Raw genomic sequence first — 24,239 nt, 5'->3', positions numbered from 1 at the left:
GGTGGTGGTGGTGGTTCAGAGATACACTACAGCAATGTATTGATGGGTTGAATGCTCATTGCTTGAAAACCCACAGTAGTTTTCTCCATACTGACTAAAATAGCTCTGACAACAAGCTGAAATGTTAAATATATTTCATATATCATGCAGGAAAGGAACTGGTGATATTTTTCTCTGTCTAGAGCTGACTTTTAAAAATATATGTATATATTTGTGTTGTGCAAGTGCATGTGTGTGTGTATATATATATATATATAGAGAGAGAGAGAGAGATAGTGTGAGAAACAGTCAAATGAAAAAAGTCCCATTTGATTACATCATGTAATGGCAGACAGCCAAAAATTGACAAGTTTTTAAGTGCTTATATACCAATGCTAGAAGTCTAAATAATAAGATGGGTGAACTAGAGTGCCTCGTATTAAATGAGGATCTTGATATGATAGACATCACAGAAACTTGGTGGAATAAGGATAATCAATAGAACACAGTAATACAGGGTACAAAATATATTGGAAAGACAGATCAGGTCTTCCTGGTGGCGGAGTGGCACTATATGTGAAAGAAAGCATCGAATCAAATAAAGTAAAAATCTTAAATGAACCAAACTGTACCATAGAATCTCCATGAATAATAATTCCATGCTCTGATAATAAAAATATAGCGGTAGGGATATATTACCAACCACCTGACCAGGATGGTGATAGAGACTGTGAAATGCTCAAGGAGATTAGAGAGGCTATTAAAATAAAAAGTTCAATAATAATGGGGGATTTCAACTATCCCCATATTGACTGGGTACATGTCACCTCAGGACGGGATGCAGAGATGAAGTTTCTTGACACCTTAAATGACTGCTTCTTGGAGCAGCTAGTCCTGGAACCCACAAGAGGAGAGGCAATTCTTGATTTAGTCTTAAGTGGAGCACAGGATCTGGTCCAAGAGGTTAATATAGTTGGACCACTTGGTCATAGTGACCATAATATAATTAAATTTAACGTCCCTGTGGCGGAGCAAACACCACAGCAGCCCAACATTGTAGTATTTAATTTCAGAAAGGGGACCTACACAAAAATGAGGTTAGTGAAACAGAAATTAAAAGTGCCAAAAGTGAAATCCCTGCAAGATGCATCGAAACTTTTTAACTACACCATAATAGAGGCTCAACTTAAATGCATACCCCAAATTAAAAAACATAGTAAGAGAACCAAAAAAAAATACTACCATGGCTAAACAACAAAGTAAAAGAAGCAGTGAGAGGCAAAAATGCATCCTTTAAAAAGTGGAAGTTAAATCCTAGTGAGGAAAATAGAAAGGAGCATAAACTTGGGCAAATGAAGTGTAAAAATATAATTAGGAAAGCCAAAAAAGAATTTGAAGAACAGCTAGCCAAAGACTCAAAAAGTAATAGCAAAAAAAAATTTAAGTACATCAGAAGCAGGAAGCCTGCTAAACAACCAGTGGGGTCACTGGACGATGGAGATGCTAAAGGCGCACTCAAGGACGATAAGGTCATTGCAGAGAAACTAAATGAATTATTTGCATTGGTCTTCATGGCTGAGGATGTGAGCAAGATTCCCAAACCTGAGCCATTCTTCTTTAGGTGACAGATCTGAGGAACTGTCCCAGATTGAGGTGTCATTTAGAGGAGGTTTTGGAACAAAGTGATAAATTAAACAGTAATAAGTCACCAGGACCAAATGGTATTCACCCAAGAGTTCTGAAGGAACTCAGATGTGAAATTGAAGAACTACTAACTCTAGTCTGTAACCTATAATTTAAATCCGCGTCTGTACCAAATGACTGGAGGATAGCTAATGTGATGCCAATTTTTAAAAAGGGCTCCAGAGGTGATCCAGCAATTACAAGACGGTAAGCCTGACTTCAGTACCGGGCAAACTGATTGAAACTATAGTAAAGAACAAAATTGTCAGACCCATGGAAATTTGTTGGGGAAGAGTCAGCATGGTTTTTGTAAAGGGAAATCATGCCTCACCAATCTACTAGAATTCTTTGAGTGAGGTCAACAAGCATGTAGATAAGGGGGATCCAGTGGCTATGGTGTACTTAGATGTTCAGAAAGCCTTTGACAAGGTCCCTCACCAAAGGCTCTTAAGCAAAGTAAGCTGTCATGGGATAAGAGAAACGGTCTTCTCATGGATTGGTAAGTGGTTAAAAGGTCAGAAACGAAGGATAGGAATAAATGGTCAGTTTTCAGAATGGAGTGAGGTAAATAGTGATGTCCCCAAGGGGTTTGTATTGGGCCCAGTCCTATTCAACATATTAATAAATGATCTGGAAAAAGGGGTAAACAGTGAGGTGGCAAAATTTGCAGATGATACAAAAGTATTCAAGATAGTTAAGTCCCAGGCAGACTGCAAAGAGCTACAAAAGGATCTCTCAAAACTGGGTGACTGGGCAACAAAATGGCAGATGAAATTCAGTGTTGATAAATGCAAAGTAATGTACATTGGAAAATGTAATCCCAACTATACATATAAAATGATGGGGTCTAAATTAGGTGTTATCACTCAAGAAAGAGATCTTGGAGTCATTGTGGATAGTTCTCTGAAAACATTCACTCAATGTGCAGTGGCAGTCAAAAAAGCTAACAGAATGTTGGGAATCATTAGGAAAGGGATAGATAAGAAGACAGAAAATATCATATTGCCTCTATATAAATCCATGGTACGCCATATCTTGAATACTGCATGCAGATGTGGTCACCCCATCTCAAAAAAGATTCAGAGAAGGGCAACAAAATTATTAGGGGTTTGGAACTGTTTCCATATGAGGAAAGATTAATAAGACTGGGACTTTTCAGCTTGGAAAAGAGACAACTAAGGGGGGGATATGATCGAGATCTAAAAAATCATAACTGGTATGGAGAAAGTAAATACGGCAGTGTTATTTACTCCTTCTCATAACACAAGAACTAGGGGTCACCAAATGAAATTAATAGGAAGCAGGTTTAAAACAAACAAAAGGAAGTATTTTTTCACACAATGCACAGTCAACCTGTGGAACTCTTTGCCAGAGGAAGTTGTGAAGGCCAAGACTATAACAGGATTCAAAAATGAATTAGATAAATTAATGGAGGATAGGTCCATCAATGGCTGTTAGCCAGAATGGGCAGGGATGATGTCAGAATCATAGAAGATATGGGTTGGAAGAGACCTCAGGAGGTTATCTAGTCCAACCCCCTGCTCAAATCAGGACCAACCCCAACTAAATCATCCCAGCCAGGGCTTTGTCAAGCCAGGCCTTAAAAACCTCTAAGGATAGAGATTCCACCACCTCCCTAGGTAACCCATTCCAGTGCTTCACCACTCTCCTAGTGAAATAGTTTTTCCTAATATCCAACCTAGACCTCCCCCACTGCAACTTGAGACCACTGCTCCTTGTTCTGCCATCTGCCACCACTGAGAACAGACGAGCTCCATCCTCTTTGGAACCCCCCTTCAGGTAGTTGAAGACTGCTATCAAATCCCTGCTCACTCTTCTCTTCTGCAGACTAAATAACCCCATTTCCCTCAGCATCTCCTCATAAATCATGTGCCCAAGCCCCTTAATAATTTTCGTTGCCCTCCACTGGACTCTCTCCAATTTGTCCACATCCTTTCTGTAGTGGGGGGCCCAAAACTGGATGCAGTACTCCAGATGTGGCTTCACCAGTGCCGAATAGAGGGGAATAATCACTTCCCCCGATCTGCTGGCAATGCTCCTACTAATGTAGCCCAATATGCCGTTAGCCTTCTTGGCAAAAAGGGCGCACTGGTGACTCATAGCCAGCTTTTCGTCCACTGTAATCCCCAGATCCTTTTCTGCAGAACTGCGGCTTAGCCAGTCGGTCCCCAGCCTGTAGCAGTGCATGGGATTCTTCCATCCTAAGTGCAGTTCTCTCCACTTGTCCTTGTTGAACCTCATCCGTGTCCCTAGCCTCTGTTTGCCAGAAACTGGGAATGGGCTACGGGACATGGATCACTTGATGATTACCTGTTCTGTTCATTCCCTCTGGGGCACCTGGCATTGGCCACTGTCGGAAGACAGGATACTGGGCAAGATGGACCTTTGGTCTGACCCAGTATGTCCATTCTTATACTGAACAAAAATATCGATTACAGCCCAGTCCTTCTCTCTCATGCTGCTTGGCTAGCAGCACACTTTGTTGACCAATGTGCAGAGCATCATTGGTGTCAACTTTGCATGCTGTTCATTCTTTCCCCTCAAAACTGGAAGGAAAACTATATATCTGTGACAACCCCGAAGGAGACTGAAGGTGTTTGGAATAAAGGGGAATGGTGTCAGTACCATACAGTGAGCACTTGATACAGTGTGTCAAGATTTCATAACATGAGGTATTCCTGGCAGCACACAGGTTTCATGAAGCTCATTGGCATTGAGGTCTTAACATGTCCATTTGCAATGCAATATTAAACATATTTCACCATTATATTTTGCAACAGTGTCCTAAGCACTGCATATGGGCATGAGTTGCACCGATGCATTAAAAATAGCCAACATTACTAACATTTAAGAATTTATAAAACAATGTAAAAACTGCACTTGGGGCTTGAAGATATGATTGTGGGAATTGTACTGCACAATGTGCATACTCCATCCAATATAACTACATTACTCTGTAATGTTTCATGTCACTCCATAGATCAGAGCTGTTATAGGCCTTCTATAGCAGTTATTAGATAACTCAGTTTTAATTTTATTTAAATATATTGCTGTTGAAATACTAAAGTTTGGCTTCTCTGACTAACCTTGTAGCCTACAAAAAATAAGGCTGCTGTGCTGGGAGACAGAGTTTGGAAACAGTGGGCTTGTTGCCCTAGGGGTTAGTTTCCTGCATAGCTGGGAGATAGCACGTGTTTGCTGCACAAGTGTTTCTCATCTTTCCGTAGTAGCTGTAGCAGTTTATTATCAGGTAAAGAGGAGGCTGTTCGTTAGACCAGCCTTCTGCTCAGAGCTATGGTTCCATTACTTTTGCCACCCAAAGGTAAAGCTGTGGATCCCCAGAATAGAAGCTCAGAAGATTTGTGAGCTACTAGTTTTGTTCATCCAGAGATTCAGCACTCAGGTGGCTGAGAGAGTGTGTCACTGGCATCGCGACTACCATGAAAAGTATAAAAAATCACTACCTCTGTCAATACTGTGAAACATGTTAAAAGGCACCATCCTGGTCCCATTGAAGTCAGTGAGAGTTTTACCTTGGATTTCAATGAGAGCAGGATCTAACCTTAAATGTTTTACCCAACTACTAGCTCAGCCTCTTTATGAAATCTCTACGTATGTTTAATATTTCTTTTTTTCAGTTAATTCTGTCAGCACTTTATTTGCCATATAACATAGAAAGTTCATGATACTGGGTCCCTAATTGTATCCCTTTCTTATCCTCTCCTTCTTCCAGACTGAGCTTTTCTCATCTTCCCCAACTGACTGCATTACAGTCCCTCTAAGCAGGGCCATTGGTAAAGCACTACTCTAGAACTGATGCTATTGCAGTCCCATAGCCATGGATCATGCAGCAGAGATGAGGGGTGAGATGAAGCAGTGTGCTGAGAATATGTTCCCCAGAATAATAATACTCATGTAGTACTTTTCATCTTACTCACAAAGGTGGGTAAGAATTATCACCCCCACTTTGCAGATGAAGAAAGCCAGACACACAGAAGCTAAGCAACTTGCCCACAGTCACACAGCAAGTCATTGGCAGAGTTGAGACTAGCTCTTATTAATTCCTAGTTCCCAGGCCCCTGCATAATTCCATCCCCTCTCTAACATAAGCATTGTGTTAAGTGCTAGGCCCTTCAATTCTAGATAGATACTGCAAATAGGAGGTAGTTCAGAGAAGATCAATGAGAGAGTTAGGGAATCGGAACTACTTTATAAGGAAATACTCCGTTGAGGGTTTTTATGTATACTTGTCTGAGTGACCATTCTGGGGCCAGGGGGATCTGAGTCTATTAATCCCTGAAGGGTGTAAACATGGCTCGAAAAAGTTGTATTAGAGAGGCTGATACAAAGAGTGTAACTAGGAGAAATTGAATGAGATTAAGAAAGCTAAACTTTAGGCTGAATGGCAGGAAAAGGCCATGTAATAGTTTCCCAGAAGAAATGACAGAAGCCCAATTAAGGTAAGACTAGATAAAGCAATAAAATATATGCTAGAGTTGGCTGAATAGAAAACAAAATTCAATATAGATAACTAATTTCACTGGTAATTATTGAATAATATATTCTCCAAATAGTATTCAGCCACCTATAGAGCTGATTAAATACCACAAAAAAAATGACAAGTTATTCAACAAAAATCAGTGAAATTCATCAGATAGGTATTTGACTAATCCTATCTGGCCAGCCCTAAAACGGGCTATAGGGAACAATCCTGCACTGACAGAGTGATGGACTGTGCTTTTCTAACTGCGCTGATCCTGTGATTCACAACTCAGAAACTGGCCAAGTTCAACACCCTCGTTGATCTGACCTGGTTCAGGTTAATGTTGAAGTGTCCCAGTAATCCAGCCTTTGAATACTTTCAAGAAAAACAAATGTAATATTTTTAAACATTATGGTTAGAGGTTGCGAGTCATGTGATTGAGCTTTTTTGTATTTCTGGGTTATTTTGTAAGGTGGGGAAGGAAACAGGAAATTAAATTTGGAATACAATTATTTAATTGAAACATTGAACTCAGAATTTTCACTTAGCACTTTTTGCTGAAGTGAAGCCTGGATCTAGATTAGCAGGTGTGTTGCAGGCAGGATTAAGAGGCATTGGCAGTGTTGTTTGCGGAAGCTTACACAGCATAATTCTCTGCTCAGGCCTGTGTATTACTCCCCCACTTTCTTCAGCATCAAATCAATACTCCAGATTTGAAACTACGCTTTGGGAAAATATAATTTAAGATCCATTTTAGGAAATTATTATAGTAATAAAATGTGTGTGCATATTTATTTTAGGTTGAATCACAAAGGACCTAACATTAGAACTATGAGTTTAAAAAAGATAGACAGTTAAACTGACACAAAATGCACAATATAGTCTGTGGTATTGGAGTTAAAATTTACATGGTCACTAGGGATAATATTCAGAATTAGAATGTCTTTGGTTTGCTTTTTTTTCATAGTTTGGTCTGTCCAGAAAAACTCTTCCTATCTGCATTGCTCAAATTGAACCTATCAGATTGAATGAAAAATAAAAAATCTGAACCTCAATGTTTTTCTTTTTCATATTTAGGAAAATTCCTCCTGCGGCAGATAGCCCTATGCCTTCTCCAGCAGCACATATCACCACCCCTTTGCCGGCATCGGTTTTACAGCCTTTCAGCAACCCCAATGCAGTGTATATTCCTTCAACACCCATCAGCTCAAGAATCACTTCTTCTTACATAATGACATCAGCCATGTTATCGAACGCAGCCTTTGTGACAGCGTCGGATACGAATTCAATTGTGTCACACACCACAGCTTTTCCTCATGTGGCTGCAAGTTTAAGTATCATGGACTCAACTTTTAAGGCACCATCAGCTGTGTCACCAGTGCCAGCAGTCATCCCTTCCCCATCCCACAAGCCATCCAAAACAAAAACCAGCAAATCCTCAAAAGTCAAAGACCTATCGTCTCGTAACGATGAGTCTTCAAGTAACAAAAAGAAAAAGTCACAGTCTTCTTCCTCTTCATTATCTTTGCAAACATCCTCCTCGTCTTCATTTTCAGGGTCCCACAAAAAGAACTGTGTCCTGAACTCTAGTTCAACTTTGAACTCCTATCAGGCTACATCTTCCTATAACAGTATGTCTGTACACAATACAAACAATGGAACAAGCCCACTCAGTGCCAAATCGGAGCCCTCAGGACGGACTTCATTAGCAAGTAGCTCAACTGACTCAGTAAAACACATGAGCATGGTAGTAAGCAGTATTGATTCCTCTAATTTGTCTGCATCCTCCTTTGTGCACCATTCAGGGGACCATTCCCTGGCAGTACATAATGCAGTGTCTTCTCTACCCCTTTCTTTTGACAAATCAGAAGGAAAAAAACGTAAAAACTCTAGTACTAGTAGCAAAGCCTGTAAAATCACTAAAATGCCTGGTATGATTAGTGTTCACAAAAAGAGCACTGCCAACCTTATTTCTACGGTGCCAGATCCTCCAAACAGCTCTCTCTCTCGGCAGGTAAGGGATTCTTCCAGTTACTTCTCTGCAGGTCTTGTTTGCCTTATTTGAAATGTATTGAATTGTGAGGGAACCGGTTTTACAATTGTCTCAGACTCTGTTTTTCATCTTCTGACTTACTGTTTAGGCTGATGCAAAAATGTTTTTTCATTTGTTTTGAATCCAGTGTGGAAGGGAAGTTCAAGTGTGCACAACACCTTTGTGATACTTAATTCAAATATTTTTGTTTTACAAGTTATAACAGTCTTAATGCAACTATACAACTAGCCATTTATGTTTTAGAAATCAAATTGCCGGGGAAGGACTTTCAGAAGTTAATTCCTGCTCTTTGTTCATGGCTTGGTACAGTGCATGCAAATTCAATATGTAATCTATCTCAGTATAGCTCATCTCTGCACAGCTCATCAGATTTGGTTTCTTTATATACAGATGTTTTGCTTTTGGAGTGCTATTTTTTTTTCATAAACACATGCAAAATAAATGCCTGCTCCTGAAAGGTGGAGAGTACCAGTCACTCCCATGGATTCAGTGGCTGTTTTGTGTTCTCAGCATCTTTCTGATTCCAGACCTAAACCAAACTTGTTTTCCCCTTTGACCAGTACTACTCGTTCACTCCCTTTTTAGGGGTCTGGCTCCTAAATGAATTGTTCAAAGACTGGTGATAACCTCAGTTCTGTGAATTAGGATCCCCTTTATTAGACATCAGTCCTTATTCTGGAGTACAGTAACTTTTGGATTGGTGAACTCAATAAAGCTAATAAAATAGACTTATTTCATAGTTGGAACCAGGAGAATGGAAGTTCGCTTCACATGTGGATTTGTGTTAAAAACACTTTTATTTGTTTTTATTAACATTCAAATATTTTTTAAATAGCATGTGTTACACACAAAGCATAGTGACTGCTTTAAACATCATGACTGGATAATTCAGATCAATACGTTCAAAAGAGAAGGAACAGTAGTTTTCACAGAATACTGTGACTATTGGAACAATCCACAGTGCACTTATTACAGAAAACAAATTAGTAAAAGGGCTTAAAAGAAACTTATTTGAGCCCCATGTTGTATGGACTAGTTCATGGGTTCTCACCGTAGGGGGTCACAAACAAGGCTGTGGGAGAGAGGGAGGAGTTATGGCCATCCTCTCTTTCCTTATGGATAGATGGCAGTGTGGGAACCCAACGCTATTTCTGTTGTAACTGGGGTCATGGTATTGAAAAAGTTGTGATGCACTAGTTAATTATGATAGCTAGTTTAATACATAGAGCTGGTATTTGTGAAGTTAGCATTTATTTCCACAATAACCTGTATCTTCATTTGTTTTTAATTGCTTTTATAAATAGCAATGTTAAGGGGTTTTCCCTTTCCACTTTAATTGGGTGACAAATTCTGAACAGTTTGTCTGTTAGAGCAGATAGCTGATTGTCAGTCCCTCTAAGTTCTGTTGCTGGGCTCTTTTCCCTCCCAGATCTGTCACTGATTTGCTTTGTGACCTTAGGCAAATCATCAAACTTCTGTGCCTGATCTGTGAACTGCCTGTGTCTTCACCATCTGTCAAATGGTAGTATTTACATTTTTCAATGGAGAGGAAGGGTGTGGTCAGAAGCTTTTCTCTTTTTTGCTTATATTGAAACAATGGTACAGCCATCTCTGGATCCCCGATGCTGTTCCCCAATCAGAAGTAGGAAAACTTAAGTCAAAGTAAAATAAATTCATCTTAATCCCAGTTCTGTGCACCATTCATGGCTGTTTAACAGCACAGTTTCCCCCTTGAACTTGCTTTGTTGCCACAGACTGTATGTAGTACAGATTCCACCAGAGGGCTCCAAAGCAGCAGAGCTTCCAAGGAGGGCATTTCATTGAACGTTCTGGTAGCCAAAGCAGAGGTGTATGAGGCAATTTCCAAACCACCTTTATTGAGCAGTTGGTTATCGTTTTAACGTGCATGTGCTCAGAGCACTGAATTCAGTGCAGTTTTTAAATATCTAAATAAATAGAATCAAATAAAGGTTGTTACGATGCACCACCTAAATCTAGGATGGAGAATTGCCACTAATTATAGAGCTTTGAAATCCTGGGAGAAAATGGCGCCATATGCAGGCAAAAGTGTAAGGTGTGAGAATAAATACATTGTGGCCAAATGCATACCGATAAAACCTTTATTATAATTTATTATTGATATGCAATGCACACAAACAAAGCTAGTCCCTGCCCTGAGGGGTTTCAGTCTAGAACCGTGGTTTTCAATCTGTGGTCTACGGACCCCTATGCCTAAGATTTCCAAAGGGTCCACGCCTCCATTTGAAATCATTTAGAGGTCTGCAAATGAAAACAGGTTGAAAACCACTGGTCTAGAAAGGAGAGAAAGCTGTAGAAGACAGGACACGCTGCAAAACCCAGAGGTTGGGGATAGCTTTGTGTGTGGCTTTTTGTTTTGTTTTAAACGAAAACTCTCCCTCCGTGTGGACAGTGCAGAAGTGAGTTTTTGAAGGGAACGTGACTGAAGAGAGGATGGTTTGGAAAGGACATTCCATACATAGGAGCAGCACAGAAATGGGAAAAGAGGACAAATAGGGCTCTCAGACTGGTGAAATGGACAGAGTAGAGAGCCCCAAGGGAGGGCACCATTATGTATTTTCTCTCTCCTGCTACCAATAGAGATACAATAATTACATAACACACAGAGAGATGATTTATTTTGGCTTTTGAAAATGGATAATTTTGTTTCTTTGCATGGAATAATGGCATTGTTTTTCAGTTGTGGTTGATCACATGGCTTAATCATTTAGCTCTGTCCAGGTGACCTGGATTTAACCTCATCTCCAGACAGTCATTGGAGCACCAATATATCAGGGTGTGGCAGGGCCGGGCAGGGCTCTAGCAATCCCCAAACACCTGCGCTGTTATGCCAGCATCCAAACCAGAACCCAGCCAGCCGCAGGATATGAGGGAACAGAAAGGTGGCTTGAGGGTACCTTTCTGCCCTACCCTATCCTCCCCCTGCATCCTGCACAAAACACAGCTCATTTGGACACAAGGATCAACTTCCCCACATTTGAAACCATTTTCAAACCATTTGAAAATCACTAGTGGGGTCAGTTAAACAGAAAGCATGCTCTGGATAGAATAGTGAAGCAGTGTCCATAGCTCAGCCCACTGAATCTAGGTATTGTAAGGCATGGTATAATATGGATCAGAATCCCCAGTTATGGGGCACATGGAGAAGAGATTTAATACCTCTTCTATCGCACTTTTTATAATCAGACATTCTAACATAGTCTGTGCAAAATCCTGCCCCACGAGATGGAGGCAGAAGGAAGCATTGGGTAAGTGGGGAGGCTAATACAACTTATATATTCCATGGGAAGAAGAAAGCATGTAAGTGTCCCTCTCCTCAAATGCAATGTAAACTCCCTGCCCACTGGGCTAATAAATTGATCTGGCTTCTTGTGTACTATAGAAGGACCATGTCAATCTGATTGAAAAATGCTCTCTTCCCTTTTTCCTCTGACCAACTAGCAGAGGGAAGGATTTGCTCTGAATCAACATGTGTGTTATGGCTTTGAGACTCAGTACAGGGAAATAAACATGTCGAAGGAAACAACAAACATGATAGAGAGGGTCTCTGTGCAGTTGAGACAACATATATATCTATGAGAAATAGCTAGAAAAGAAGCAATTACAAGGGTCCATAAAGTGTCTAAAATGCTGAAAGGTACAATATAAAGGAATGGATGCAACAGACCTATTTATGAAAGTAACAGACTCAGGATGCAAACTGAAGCTAAAAACAAGGACAGGAACTTAAGAGGCATTGGGAAACCTTGCTTTACTCAGAGGGTGATTAATATGTAGAATAAACTATACAAAAGACAGCAGTAAAAGCTGCAACCTCGACTATACTTTAAAAGGATTTTGTTAGACAACGCCTAACAAAAGGGTGTTTAAAGGTATAAACATTAAACTAGGGGAATGCAAGGTAGGTTACTCCATTCTAATATTCAACAGTGTAATCAAAATAGTCATAAGTGTCCCCCTGCACGACAGTTAGAGGTAACTGAGTATAATACAGCACTTCCCATTTGCAGCTGTTAGGGCTGTAGATTCACAGGGCCAGGTACTGGAAGTTGACCATGACACACAGCAAAATGTAATAAAGTTTGAGGTCAGAAATCCAAAGGACTGCTCAAGACTCAGCAGCTTGAGGCCTTTGCAATTGTCCACTAGCTTGAGGTGCTGCAATAGATTAGCTGTAGCCCAGTGCATCAGTCTGAAATCAGTCTGTAGCCCACAAATCAAAGTCGGGTTACTACAAAACTAGACAGAGGGTCTATCTGATTTGTTGTTTTTCCATCCCATACTGTTCCAGTTAGTGTTTCCTATGTGCTTTGTGAAATGTAACTACATTTGCCTGCCTTTAACAGGGTCTGTGAGATCACTAGGATTATATCTAAGGAAATTTGTTTTTCAATAGACAGTAGCAGTTACCCCTCTGTTTTCTAAATAAATGTAAAACATGCTTTCAACAGTAAAGAAAACAAGGCCAATACAGGCTTCCTATGCATCTGACAACAATGTGCCTTTCAATACTATTCAATTAATGTCTTTCAGATTGGAAAAAATAGCAGTGTAGCTTTGTCACAATCCAGTCCTTCAAGTACATCAAACCCAGTACACAACAGACAAGTAAGTTTTGGGGTTGTTGTTTTTTAAGCGAAAGTCACTTCAGTAGTAAAATAGCAGATACTCTGTCAAGAAATGTCTGAATTGTTTTATGTATTAAATTATATTTTTAAGCTTTGTCCTCTGTAGATTTAATCTTTTTATAAATTAATATTAGATTCCCCCCCCCATTAAGATTCTTTTGCAGCTGTTTATTGCTCCCAAAGAGTGTATGAATGGTGAGTTTCCTGCATATTGTTGGTCACCCACACCACTGCCCAATCAGTTTGTCGTTTGCCTGGCCGGCTGTCTCTGATGTGATGGAACACCAGCCAGCAGCCGCTGACACAGTGCTTTACAGATAAAACTCACTGCAAAAGGAAATTGACTAGGTTCATGCAGTTGCAATCAGAAGAGAGAAGTAGGGCAGAGAAGTATTTGAGAGGAGGAGACAAGGGCTTGTCTACACAAGGAAATTGACTGGCACAGTCATACAAACGCCGTAGATACTCGTTCATTAGCCCGTTCGTTTATAAGCCGACCCCCCAAGATGGTTAGGTAAAGATAGCAAAAACTGTATGACCCTATACTTCAGGGGTTGGCAAACTTTGGCTCCTGGCCCGTTAGGGTAAGCCGCTAGCGGGCCTGGACATTTTGTTTCCCTGGAGCATTCACGGGCACGAAGCCCCTCAGCTCCCAGCATTGGCTGAGAACGGCGAACTGTGGCCACAGGGAGCTGAGGGGCTACATGCCTGCAGACACTCCAGGTAAACAAAATGACAATGTATTAGATATTCAATTCAGTGATTCCATAAAGTTTAAAATCATCAAATTTTGGTGTAGACCCGTTTATAAGCCGACCCCCCGCTCTTTTTTACCAAAAATATTCAGCTTATGAATGAGTATATACGGTACTCTGAATCTGACTCCTTCCCACAGCATCAGACATCACTGAGGGCATGAACAATGCTCTGCCATCCCTGTCTGTCTGTCCTACTGTTTGCTGCAATGACTACCTTGTTGTGTTTCTATAACGGAGCTTGTTTGAGAGGGCAGGTTGTTGGCCTGTTGCTAAACCTGGAGGACTTGTGGACTACTTTTCATTTAGTCTCTACCCTTTGACATGTCCAGCTTGGACGGCTCTACCAGGAGTTAAACTCCCACCAGGCTAGCTCTCAGGGTCATTGGAACACAAAAGCCTTCCCACTGTATCAAGTCCCCAGAGAAGGATAAGATATTCCCCCTTAACTATTCCCCATATGGACAGTCTACTTCAGAATAGAAGTGACTTTTTCAGGAATAAGTACGCCACTCACAAAGCAGTCAATGCTGGTCAATTTTCCCCGTGTAGACAAGAGAGGAGAGAAACAAACAGCAGGAATAGTGATAGTCCTAATGCTGATAGCTTGCATCATTTTCCCCCATTGACAATAATCTGAATCACCTCGTTTAGAGATGAACTGCTAAAATATGACCTAAAATAAAATAATGTATTCCCCCTTGCTTGCTGATTTAAAGGAGGAAGTACATGGAGGAAGAACTACTATTAATAAACAAATGCATGGGAAAATCTCTCCTTGCACACTGGCTTTTTGTTTTGAGAGAATGACATCCAAATGCCAACAGCAGTCGGGGCGAAAGCTGTTATAAGGCATAATACAGATTTTTGGTTGATTTAAGGGTTAATTCCTGTTTTGTTCTTTCAGCTGCACCATCTATACACAACCCCGGGAATAAGGCTTGTTAGTTAACTGCTGTACTGGATCCACCAGTGAGAACCCAAGAGTACAAAACATTGATTTTGTGGCAATCGTACATAAACAGAAGCTATTACACTGTTGCCAGCTCTTGCAGTTTTATCAAGCATTGCAATATTTGGTGATTTTTTTCTAAAGCCCCAGCTGTTAGAGTCATTAAGAGAAAATCTGAGCTTTCATTTTAAAAAAAGTAAGGTTCTAGCCCTCACAGTGGCAGTTAAAGCTTGAAAACATGAACCCTAAACGCAAATAAACCAAAATATATTGCTGTTTTTAAATCTCATGATTTAGTGGGGCCTGACTCAGGGTTTTTGAATGATTGGGGTTAATACTGATCATATGAATTGGCAACAGAGTGCTCTGGAAGTCAAATATTAGGCTTATGCTACATGACAATGTCTCTTTTTGTAAGATTTTTGTCAATTTCATAAACTGATCTGATATCTGAAAGTTGCTGCAATCGGGATATTGTCACAGTAGCCTGCGCTGTGTGGTTTTTAATAAACCATAATGGAGTTGGTAAAATGATGACTTTACCTGAAAATGTCTTCTACCTGTTGATGTCAGCTGTGAACTAAAAGCAGACTTCCCCAGAATTACTGGCCATAACATCCATCCCTGCATTAGATTTATAACTAATCATTTTTTTGTCTTTGTAATATTTTTAGGTACCTGACTGTTTTAATATTTCAAGCCCTCATTGTATTATGGTTTTTAAATATGTATAACCAGATCACTGTAGTAGGAGGTGACAGTGCATTGTATGTCATTTGGGATTACAATAGCTTTTCTGCCTAAGGCTAGTAGAGATGTGATGTATAAGGAAAAGATTCTTTAGAACTGCCTCCTGTTTGTTATTTCACATTTGCCCTGATTCTTGTGTTCATTAAGTCAGTGTATCACTGAATCTCTTTTTTTTTAAACCCTACACACACTCTCAACAAGAAACAAACAGCATATTTGATGCAGCTTCTTTTCATTGTAATGAGTTTATTTATTTCTTAGAAAAAGAGAATTTATTTCTCAAAAGGGATTATACTTTATTTGTTATGAGATTTAAGAAAAACAAATTCCTTTTTTAAGCTTTGCAGCAGGTGCATTATTAAAGTTGTTACAGTATTGAATGAACAAGTGCATGTACTGGGAAATGTTTCATGGTTTTGAAACTGGCTCTGGTTTCTCTTTTAGAAAACATCAAATCGGACTGGTAGGATAAGGACTCTTCCATAGCAAGGAAAAGGAACCAGCCTATAATCTCTAGCTCTCAGCAACCCTACACCACAGAGTTTTTATTTTCTGTGTCCTGCAGGTGGATTTAACCTTTTATCAGTTTGTGGTTCTAAATTAAATTTACAGAAAACTGCTATAATAGTGGATTGTTTAGTTTCTCGCTTGTATTTGCCACTGATCTGTGCATTCTGCTTTGTTCTGTTTCATGCCTTCTCAAGCTGTTAATGTTGCTTTGCTCCCTTTGTTTCTTACAACAGTAACAGTGGACATTCCAAAATAATCTAATTCATGGCTTGGATTTTAAATTGTCCCCCAAAATTGTTGTCATTAATTACAAACTACATTAATCTCTGGATTTGTGCTTGTTTTATGGATAAAAAATATTACCTAGTGCATTTCTCAGCAGTTTGTAACAATTGGGGCATTGCAACTTTAAGAACTAATTTTGATGGGTGCTCAGCTCCCATAACTCCCATTGACTTCATTGGGAGTTCTGAGTGCTCAGCGTCTCTGAGGATCAGGCTCTTAAGGAGTCTGTACTCCAATCAACGCATGGAGGATTTACACATCTAACTCCTGCTAAAGTTAGTAGGAACGCAACGTGAAAATTCCCCATATCGTGGTGGGAGTTGTGACCCCTAATATCATACTATTGGTTTGCTTCATTAAACAATTTGGGTTTGCAAGGACAGGAGTTGAACAGATTGGTTTGCATCAATAGAATTGCACTGACAGTGTTTCTTATAGGATTACTGATTTTTTTTATATAAAATGTAGATTTTATAATCAGAAAATTGATACCAGGTACTGGAACATTAGTACAGAGGAATTAATTTTTATTTCTACAGTGTTAAAAGTGCACTTATATGCTGGTTTATTTACATCTTGGGGAAAGGAGAGACTGCAGATAGTAAGGAGATTACTTTTTTCTTTTTTTAAAAAAGAAGGCTTAAGGCAGATTTTAAGAATTATAAAATGTTTAAGGAATTATAAACGAGGCTAGATCCTTTGAAAAAAGTTTAGAAGATATTCTTAAAGTAAATTTTTATAGTGTTAATTTTGTAATAATTTATGTTTTACTATATTTCGGAGCTAGCTGACCGGAATAGTTTCAGAAACAGTATGAAATGTAGGAAAGTTTAAGCAATGTTTATATTTTTAAAATGTTCTTTGAATTGTTTTTATTGAACATTTCTTCAGACTGAAAAATGTGTACATATCTTTGTTATTTTTGCACAATTTTTGTCTTGTTCAGTTTTAGAAGCAGAACTATGTTTGTTTTTTAATTTATTTTGGTTGTAAAACTGCAGGAATTTAAAAATCTTAGTAACAAAGTTACCCTCTGTAATTGATGAAGTGTCCCTCTGCTTCCAGAGGAAAAACAGTGCTTTTGGGATTCAGCGGCTGCTTCTGAGAAATAATGCTTGTCAGTGACTGAAGGAGTAATTCATTAGTTTTAAGAATTTTTAGCTCTTTACATGCATCTTTTAATTGGAAAGCTGGAACATGGAGACTAACCTTTGAATGCTGCTTAAATTTGTTTTCAACTGGCTTAGGCCTGACAGCATTTGGTGAAAGCTAAGTATCAAGTGAAAACCCATGGTATTTCTCCCTTCATTAAAGAAGCATTATTTGATTTTATATGTATTAAAAACTTCAGCCTGAAAAGTGAAATGGAAATAAACCTTTTTAAAAATGGATATAAACTGGACCAGCCTATAATGCATTATTAGTGTAGCATTCACTCAGCAGTTCTTTTTCTCCCTCATTTGCCTGAAGATCTTGTGATTTGTTTCCAGCAATATAGGCTCAGAAGCTTTGGTTGTTACACATACGCAATGCATAGGCCCGTCAGCCATAAAAAAAATAAAAAAAGCAACTTGGATAACTTGTATGCCTTCTTTTGTATTGATGTAACAATTGTAAATAGTGCTGATCGACCTTTGTAGAGAATAGTTTATACGGCATATTCTATTATTGCTGATTCTCAGTGAACTATTGTTTTAAAAAAAGAAAAAAAATGAAATTTTTCTATTTACACCTTATATTTTGTTATGCTGTTGACCCATGGCACTTTAACAAAACTCTGTGGGTTTTGCATAGCTGGTCAGTCATGGGGTATATTAAATAACTGTTGTTGCACAGAAATGAATTTGCACCTGCTATATTGTGCTTTCCTACTTCAGATTTTAGAAATTTTTCCAGAAAACTTTTGAAGAAAGCATGTCCAATCATTCTAAAAAAAATAATGCCATACTTGTACAGTCAATTTCTTTTCTACAGTCCATATTTTGTAACACTAAGTATTTTCATTCTTTGTCCTGCACCTTTCTGTGTTAGCAGTATCAAATAGAATTCATTCCATGCTTGTGATAATTGTAAGCAGAATAAATGTCTAAAGTAGGTGTAAATAGTAAATTCTATGGCTTACAGTTTAAAAAAAGGAAAAACAGAACAAACATGTATCTGATTGATACTGCCATGGTTCAACACCGGGCCTGGAGATATTCTCTAGTGAGCGATTGTATTTTTTGTTTTTTGCTTTATTTTTTTTTTTTTTTTTTGTAACATGGCTTTGTAAATAAAATAATTTATATGTTTGTAAGAAAAAATGTGCAGTGTCATTATTTAACTTTAAAAACAAATGTGTATATATTTTAAAATTGTACTTTTCTTCATTTCACAGGGGAAGATTAACTCCTGTGCGGAGAACCAGCCAGTTGGACTAAACGGGGTTCTGTGACCCTTTCTCAAGGTGCCCAGAACCGTAAGCCGCTGGTATCCCTCTGCCTCAGCAGGTGAGAGCTTTGGCAGAGCTTAAACTGTGACAGCTCCCTGCCACACCAGTCGGTCGGCCTCATCAACAAACTCCTCAAGAATTTGCCAGGTAACATGCAGTGAACCCCAATTTCCGAGTTCCCCAGAAATATCTCTCTGCAGTGCCCAGTCCCTTTGACTGGACACACTCAGAAATTAGTAGGTCCACTAGTCTCCAAGAAGACAGAATACACACCAGCCTGCTGGTTCAACTGAGGATGACTGCCTTATTTTAGTGTAACAGCACTGGGACGAATTTATAATAAAACAAAAATAAGTTTATTAATAAACAACATAGATTTGTGATACCAAGCAAGAGAAAAAGAGAGACAAGGATGGTTACAAACAAAACAAAAATAACACATTTTCTAGTGACTAAAACATAACGTTAGCAAGATACAGTCTTTGCCTGCTAATCATAACCCCTCTCCAGCCCTTCTCCTCATGGCAATCAAATCCTCCCTTGCCCTCAGCAAAGCAACCCCTGACAGTCTCAGCTAGACACTGGAAATTAGCCAGGATTTTTACCCAACAGGGAACTGGAAATTATCGGGTTTTTGTCCAACAGGGAACTGGCCAGTTTGCGAGACTGAGTTTTGGGGCAGGAAGTAACACATCCTGTTGCCTGTGTTTTCCTCTTGCCCCAAAACAGTAAATAAAATATTGGCATAATATCTGATACTTAATAATTAACCGAATGCTAACACTTTTCACAAAGTGATTGTTCCATATCTGACCTCTGTCCTCATCTTCAAAGGAAACCATCACAACATCTACAAAAGATGAGCCTGGGAGTTTAAATTCATAACCTTACTCGACACTAAAAATAATGGATTTAATAAAGACACTAATCTGTAACCCACTGACCCCCTTTTTTGTCTTATGGCTGCAGTGTTAACTGGCTACTTTACCTTGAATGGTCTCTTACAATATGTTACTCCTGGGGGAATTATGCACCACTGCGCACACAAAGGGTTCATGTTCCCACCAGATTTTTTTTTTCTCTGCAGAATATAGATTCTGCTGAAGAGGCACTGCAGTTACACTTTTCGCCCTCCAGGGGCTGCTGTGGCTCCAGAAGAGAGAGCCACAAGCCAGCAGAGAGGGATGTGGAGAGACTGCATTCCTCACAGCGGGGCCAGGTGAGGAGGCACAGAACGGACAGAGCGTGGCTATTGGGGGGGGTCACAGAGTGGGGTTCAGAAGGACTAGTGTGGTGGGGACAGACTGGGGCGGGGGCTCAGAAGCTAGTGGGGTGACAGCATTGAGCCAGTGGTTGAATGGGAGGGGGGCTGCATGGCCACATGGGGACAGGGCTGCAGAGACACATGGTGATGCGGGTAGGTAGGCTGCAGGGCCACATGGGAACAGGGGAGGGGAGGCTGCAGGGACACAGGTAGGAGGGCGGTGTGGGGACTCATGGAAGGTGGGAGGTATGCTGCAGGGACACACAGGGATAGGGACTGATGTGCCTGACTGAATGATAGAGGCTAGAGGTCAGCCAGGGTCTGCATGGGGGACAGGGCCGGCTCCAGGCACCAGCCCACCAAGCTTGTGCTTGGGGCGGCACCTGGAGGAGGGCGGCGCGGTGCGGCGCTCCGGCTCCGGCAGCCAGGGAGAGCGGAGCCCCGGCCGGGGCTCACCGCCCGCCCCCTGGCGCTCTGGCGGCCAGGGAGAGTGGAGCCCCGGCCGGGCACTCCGCCCTCCCCCTGGCGCTCTGGCCGCCGGGGAGAGTGGAGCCCCGGCCGGGCTCGCCGCCCTCCCCCTGGGGCTCCGGCCACCCTCCCCCGTCATGCGGGGGGGGGGAGGGGGCGCAGCGGTGGCCGGAGACTTTTTTGCCTGGGGCGGCAAAAAAGCCAGAGCCGGCACTGATGGGGGAGGCTATCCTGTTCCATATTTCTCCCACCCACACCCAACAACCCTCCAGGTTCACTCCCAGGCTCCTTTCCTCTCCCTCAGCTCCTCCATTACTCCTGACTCCCCCAAGTCTTTGCTCCACTTCTGAGGGGTGCTAGAAATATGTTTCTGTATTGCAGTTTAAATGAATTACTCAAAACTCTGTATTAATATGCCCAGTAAGTAATCAATTTGTCAAAAAAAAATTTCCTGAATCTTTTTCTTTTGTCTGTATTGTTACAGACATACTTCCTGATAGGTATTTTGAAATAATTGAAACAGAAGTGATTATATTGTGTTATTTTGACAAATAAAATACACCTCTACCCCGATATAACGTGACCCAATATAACACAAATTCAGATATAACGCGGTAAAGCAGCACTCCAGGGAGGCAGGGCTGCACGCTCCAGCGGATCAAAGCAAGTTTGATATAACGCGGTAAGATTTATTGGCTCCCGAGGACAGCATTATATCAAGGTAGAGGTGTATACAGAATTTTAAAATATTGTGCACAGAATTTTTAAATTTTTCGGTGCAGAATTCCCAGAGGAGTTCACATATGTGTTAACTACTTATACTAAACAATCTGTTTCACCTTGTATTTAGCTGTGACACTGAATACTTTCCCAGAGCTGAAGAACGCTGTGTAAACTCAAAAGTTTCTCTCTTTCACCAACAAAAGATATTTCCTCACCGAGCTTCTCTCTCTAAGGGTAGGTCTATGCCTAAAACGCTGCATCAGTGCTGCTGTGCCACTGTAGCATTTAATTGAAGACACTCTGTGCCAACAGGTGAGATTCTCCTGTCATCATAGTTAATCCACATCTGCAAGAGATGGTAGCTATGTCGACAGGAGAAGCACTCCCACTGACATAGCACCATCTACACTGGAAACTAGGTCAGCATAACTATGTTGCTCCAGGGTGTGAATTTTTCACAGCCCTGAGCGATGTAGTTTTACCGATATATGTCTGTATTGTAGACCTGGCCTAAGAGCTAGCAAGACACTCAGCAGAAGCAGAGACAAAAAGAAGTCAGTATTAAAAGGAGTCCCCTGGTGAGGGCAAGACGGATTTGGAGACGTGCAACTTTCCCAACACAATTGCTCCTTTCTTCTTCCCCATGTCTCCCGGGACTAGTCTGGCTCCTGCACCTTGATTTAGGAAATGCTATTATATGAACCTACTTCCGAATCAAGCCAGCACCTGCAGTGTGTCCAGCCTCAGCCACTATCCTTTTCAATTACACCTTTTAAGTCCCTGGGCAGTTTGGGCTCGTGCATCACTAAGAGATTAAAACATGTGAAGTGACAAAGTTCAGCTTCATTGACAGGTTGTATACTAACTTTGAGCCAAATTCAGTTTCCAACAGAAAGACACTCTAAATCCCTGAAAATACACTTTATCCTGGAGCGGCTGACAAAAGATTAGCTAACAAGCATCTTATATTCCACACGTTATGCAGCCATGAAATGTTGTTAAATCCTTTTTTCCCAACTCACCCAATGTTTGGTTTCTCTCATAATAGTTTGCTGTACAAGATTCTCGCAAACCTCCCTCAACGATCAAACTTCCATGGCTCATACACATCAAATCCCATGGTGATGAACAGGGATAATAAACCCCCTGTATAAGGCATTGCCAAATTATAAACTCTACTCCCCAAAAATCATAATTAAAAATTACAAATTAAAATAATAAATCACCTTGGGGTTTCCTCTGCTTTGTCATTTTGGAGCATTTAGGTTTTCCCCATAAAAGTGCCCCCCCCCCAATTTGTTTGTGATAATTTAGATTTAAAATTCTGCCTTAACTGTACCAACAAAGATGAGTGTCTCCTCTGGCTTTCTCCTAATTGCTGGGCTGAGGGAACTTTCTTTTCTTTTTTTTCCCCTTCTCCATCTCCTCGCCAAACATTGGCCTCCCTTCCTGCTGCTGTCCCTTACATACATGTTCCCTTTTCCCTCTAGCTTCTTGCTCCTCATGGTCTCCCTCTCTGCCCTTCCATATTACCCTCTCTGAAGTTTCCCTCTGCCCCCATATTCTCCAGTCCTCTGTTCCTCCTTGTTCTCCTGTTATTACTGTAGTTATGTGTATTTCCCTGCCCCTCCGGAGCTGCTTTGTTCCCAGATTTCCTCCCCACCTCCCGGAAAACAATGTGCAGCTTCTCTGTAAAGCCTGAACTGCTAATTTTACTGGAAGGAGAAGGGATGTCAAGGATGAAAGTGGCCCGAGTATCCCCTAGTTGCTTCTGGGAGGAAGAGGTGGCTCTCAGAGGGTATGTCTACACTGCACTTAGACACCTGCAGCTGGCCGGGCTAAGGGGCTGTTTAATTGTGGTGTAGACATTTGGGCTCAGGATGCAGCCTGGGCTCTGGGACACTGTCACCTTGCAGGGTCCTAGAGCCTGGGCACCAGCTCGAGCTCAAACGTCTATACTGCAATTAAACAGCCCATTAGCCCAAGTCCCACAAGCCTGAGTCAGCTGGCACAGGCCAGCCATGGATTTTTAATTGCAGTGTAGACATACCCATACATGCCAGGACACCGGCCACTGGGTACAGGTGTTAAAAACCTGTAGTGACTGCTGGCAGGGATGATGATAGGTAGAGAATACTGCAGAATACAGTCATGAAGAAGGTGGGTTGGCTTAATAGTTTCTGAAGCCTCCTTTCTGACTATATTCCTTTATCAGACTAATTCAGAGACTTTTAGTGCTATAACATGATATACTAGTGTTGGCAAAGGATTAAATACAGAAAGGTCTAGAATAGAGTAATAATAGGCTTTTATCGCACATGCCCAGTAATCATTATTGTCTGTTTCTGATTTGGTGGCCCGCTGTTGCATCTTTCCACTCTTGCTTATTCCTTCCAGAGCTATACTCAGTTTCTTTTGCTTTTTTAATCTTACTCTTAAGCATCTTTTTTCTATTTCATATTTTGGGGGACTAGAAAGACTGTTTCAGTTGTGATCTTCCCTGTCACACTGTTTACAAAGACATTCATCCCTAGGTTTCCAGTGTGACTGGAACATCCTGGTTCTTATTCCTGGTTGTGATCATTGATTCTGTATGCGGAGAGAGGTTTCCTTGAGTCATCCACATTTCACATATTTGTTTAGGCATAGCAAAGATCAGACTAACCTGAAATATGGAGCTGAAGCATCTCTCTAGATTGTGCAGCAGAGGGAGAGCAGCAATCATCTTTTTAAAAATCTCTCAATGCCAAATTTCACAATCTGTAGCTGACCAAATCCCTTCAGTGGGAGTTTTGCATGATTAAAGACCCCAGGATGTAACGGAGAAGCTGTCAACATAGCACTAATAAGTTTGAGCCATCCATTTAATAAGGCTCTACCGGATGGCACGTGGACATTTTGTTATCCTCTGACGAAGTATTCTGCTGGACACTCGACGGACATAGAGAGACCAAACAGCTCTTAGTAAGGGGCTAAGTAAAACATTTACCTCATTAAGCCAGTCCAGAGGGAAGGAGACTTGAGAGACTATTAAAGGACTACATCACATTGCCACAAATGGAAATAAATGTGGCTGATGTTCACAGTACTTTAATAATGACAAGTTTCAGAGTAACAGCCGTGTTAGTCTGTATCCGCAAAAAGAAGAACAGGAGTACTTGTGGCACCTTAGAGACTAACAAATTTATTAGAGCATAAGCTTTCGTGGACTACAG

At 40.8% G+C, this 24,239-nt stretch overlaps 1 protein-coding gene across 8 annotated transcripts in view; it reads left to right on the top strand.

Annotated features, from left to right (window-relative positions):
* Positions 1-19,399, top strand: part of ATXN7L1 (ataxin 7 like 1) — a 166,194-nt gene extending 146,795 nt beyond the window's left edge. For 7 of the 8 annotated variants that reach the window (XM_034766478.1, XM_034766464.1, XM_034766486.1 and 4 more), the window contains 3 exons: positions 7,244-8,180; positions 12,792-12,866; positions 15,788-18,411. In XM_034766478.1, the coding sequence (XP_034622369.1) occupies positions 7,244-8,180; positions 12,792-12,866; positions 15,788-15,829 (1,054 nt within the window). In that variant the 3' untranslated portion in view covers positions 15,830-18,411. Of the gene's footprint in view, positions 1-7,243; positions 8,181-12,791; positions 12,867-15,787; positions 18,412-18,515 lie in introns of those variants that run through there. The other variant, XR_004645242.1, reaches the window with a different exon arrangement.
* The last annotated feature ends 4,840 nt before the right edge of the window (positions 19,400-24,239 follow it).

This window comes from Trachemys scripta, chromosome 1 (genome assembly GCF_013100865.1).
Source record: "Trachemys scripta elegans isolate TJP31775 chromosome 1, CAS_Tse_1.0, whole genome shotgun sequence".
NCBI lineage: Eukaryota > Metazoa > Chordata > Testudines > Emydidae > Trachemys > Trachemys scripta.
The sequence above is the reverse complement of the archived record's forward strand: the minus strand, read 5'-3'. Positions and strand labels throughout refer to the sequence as shown.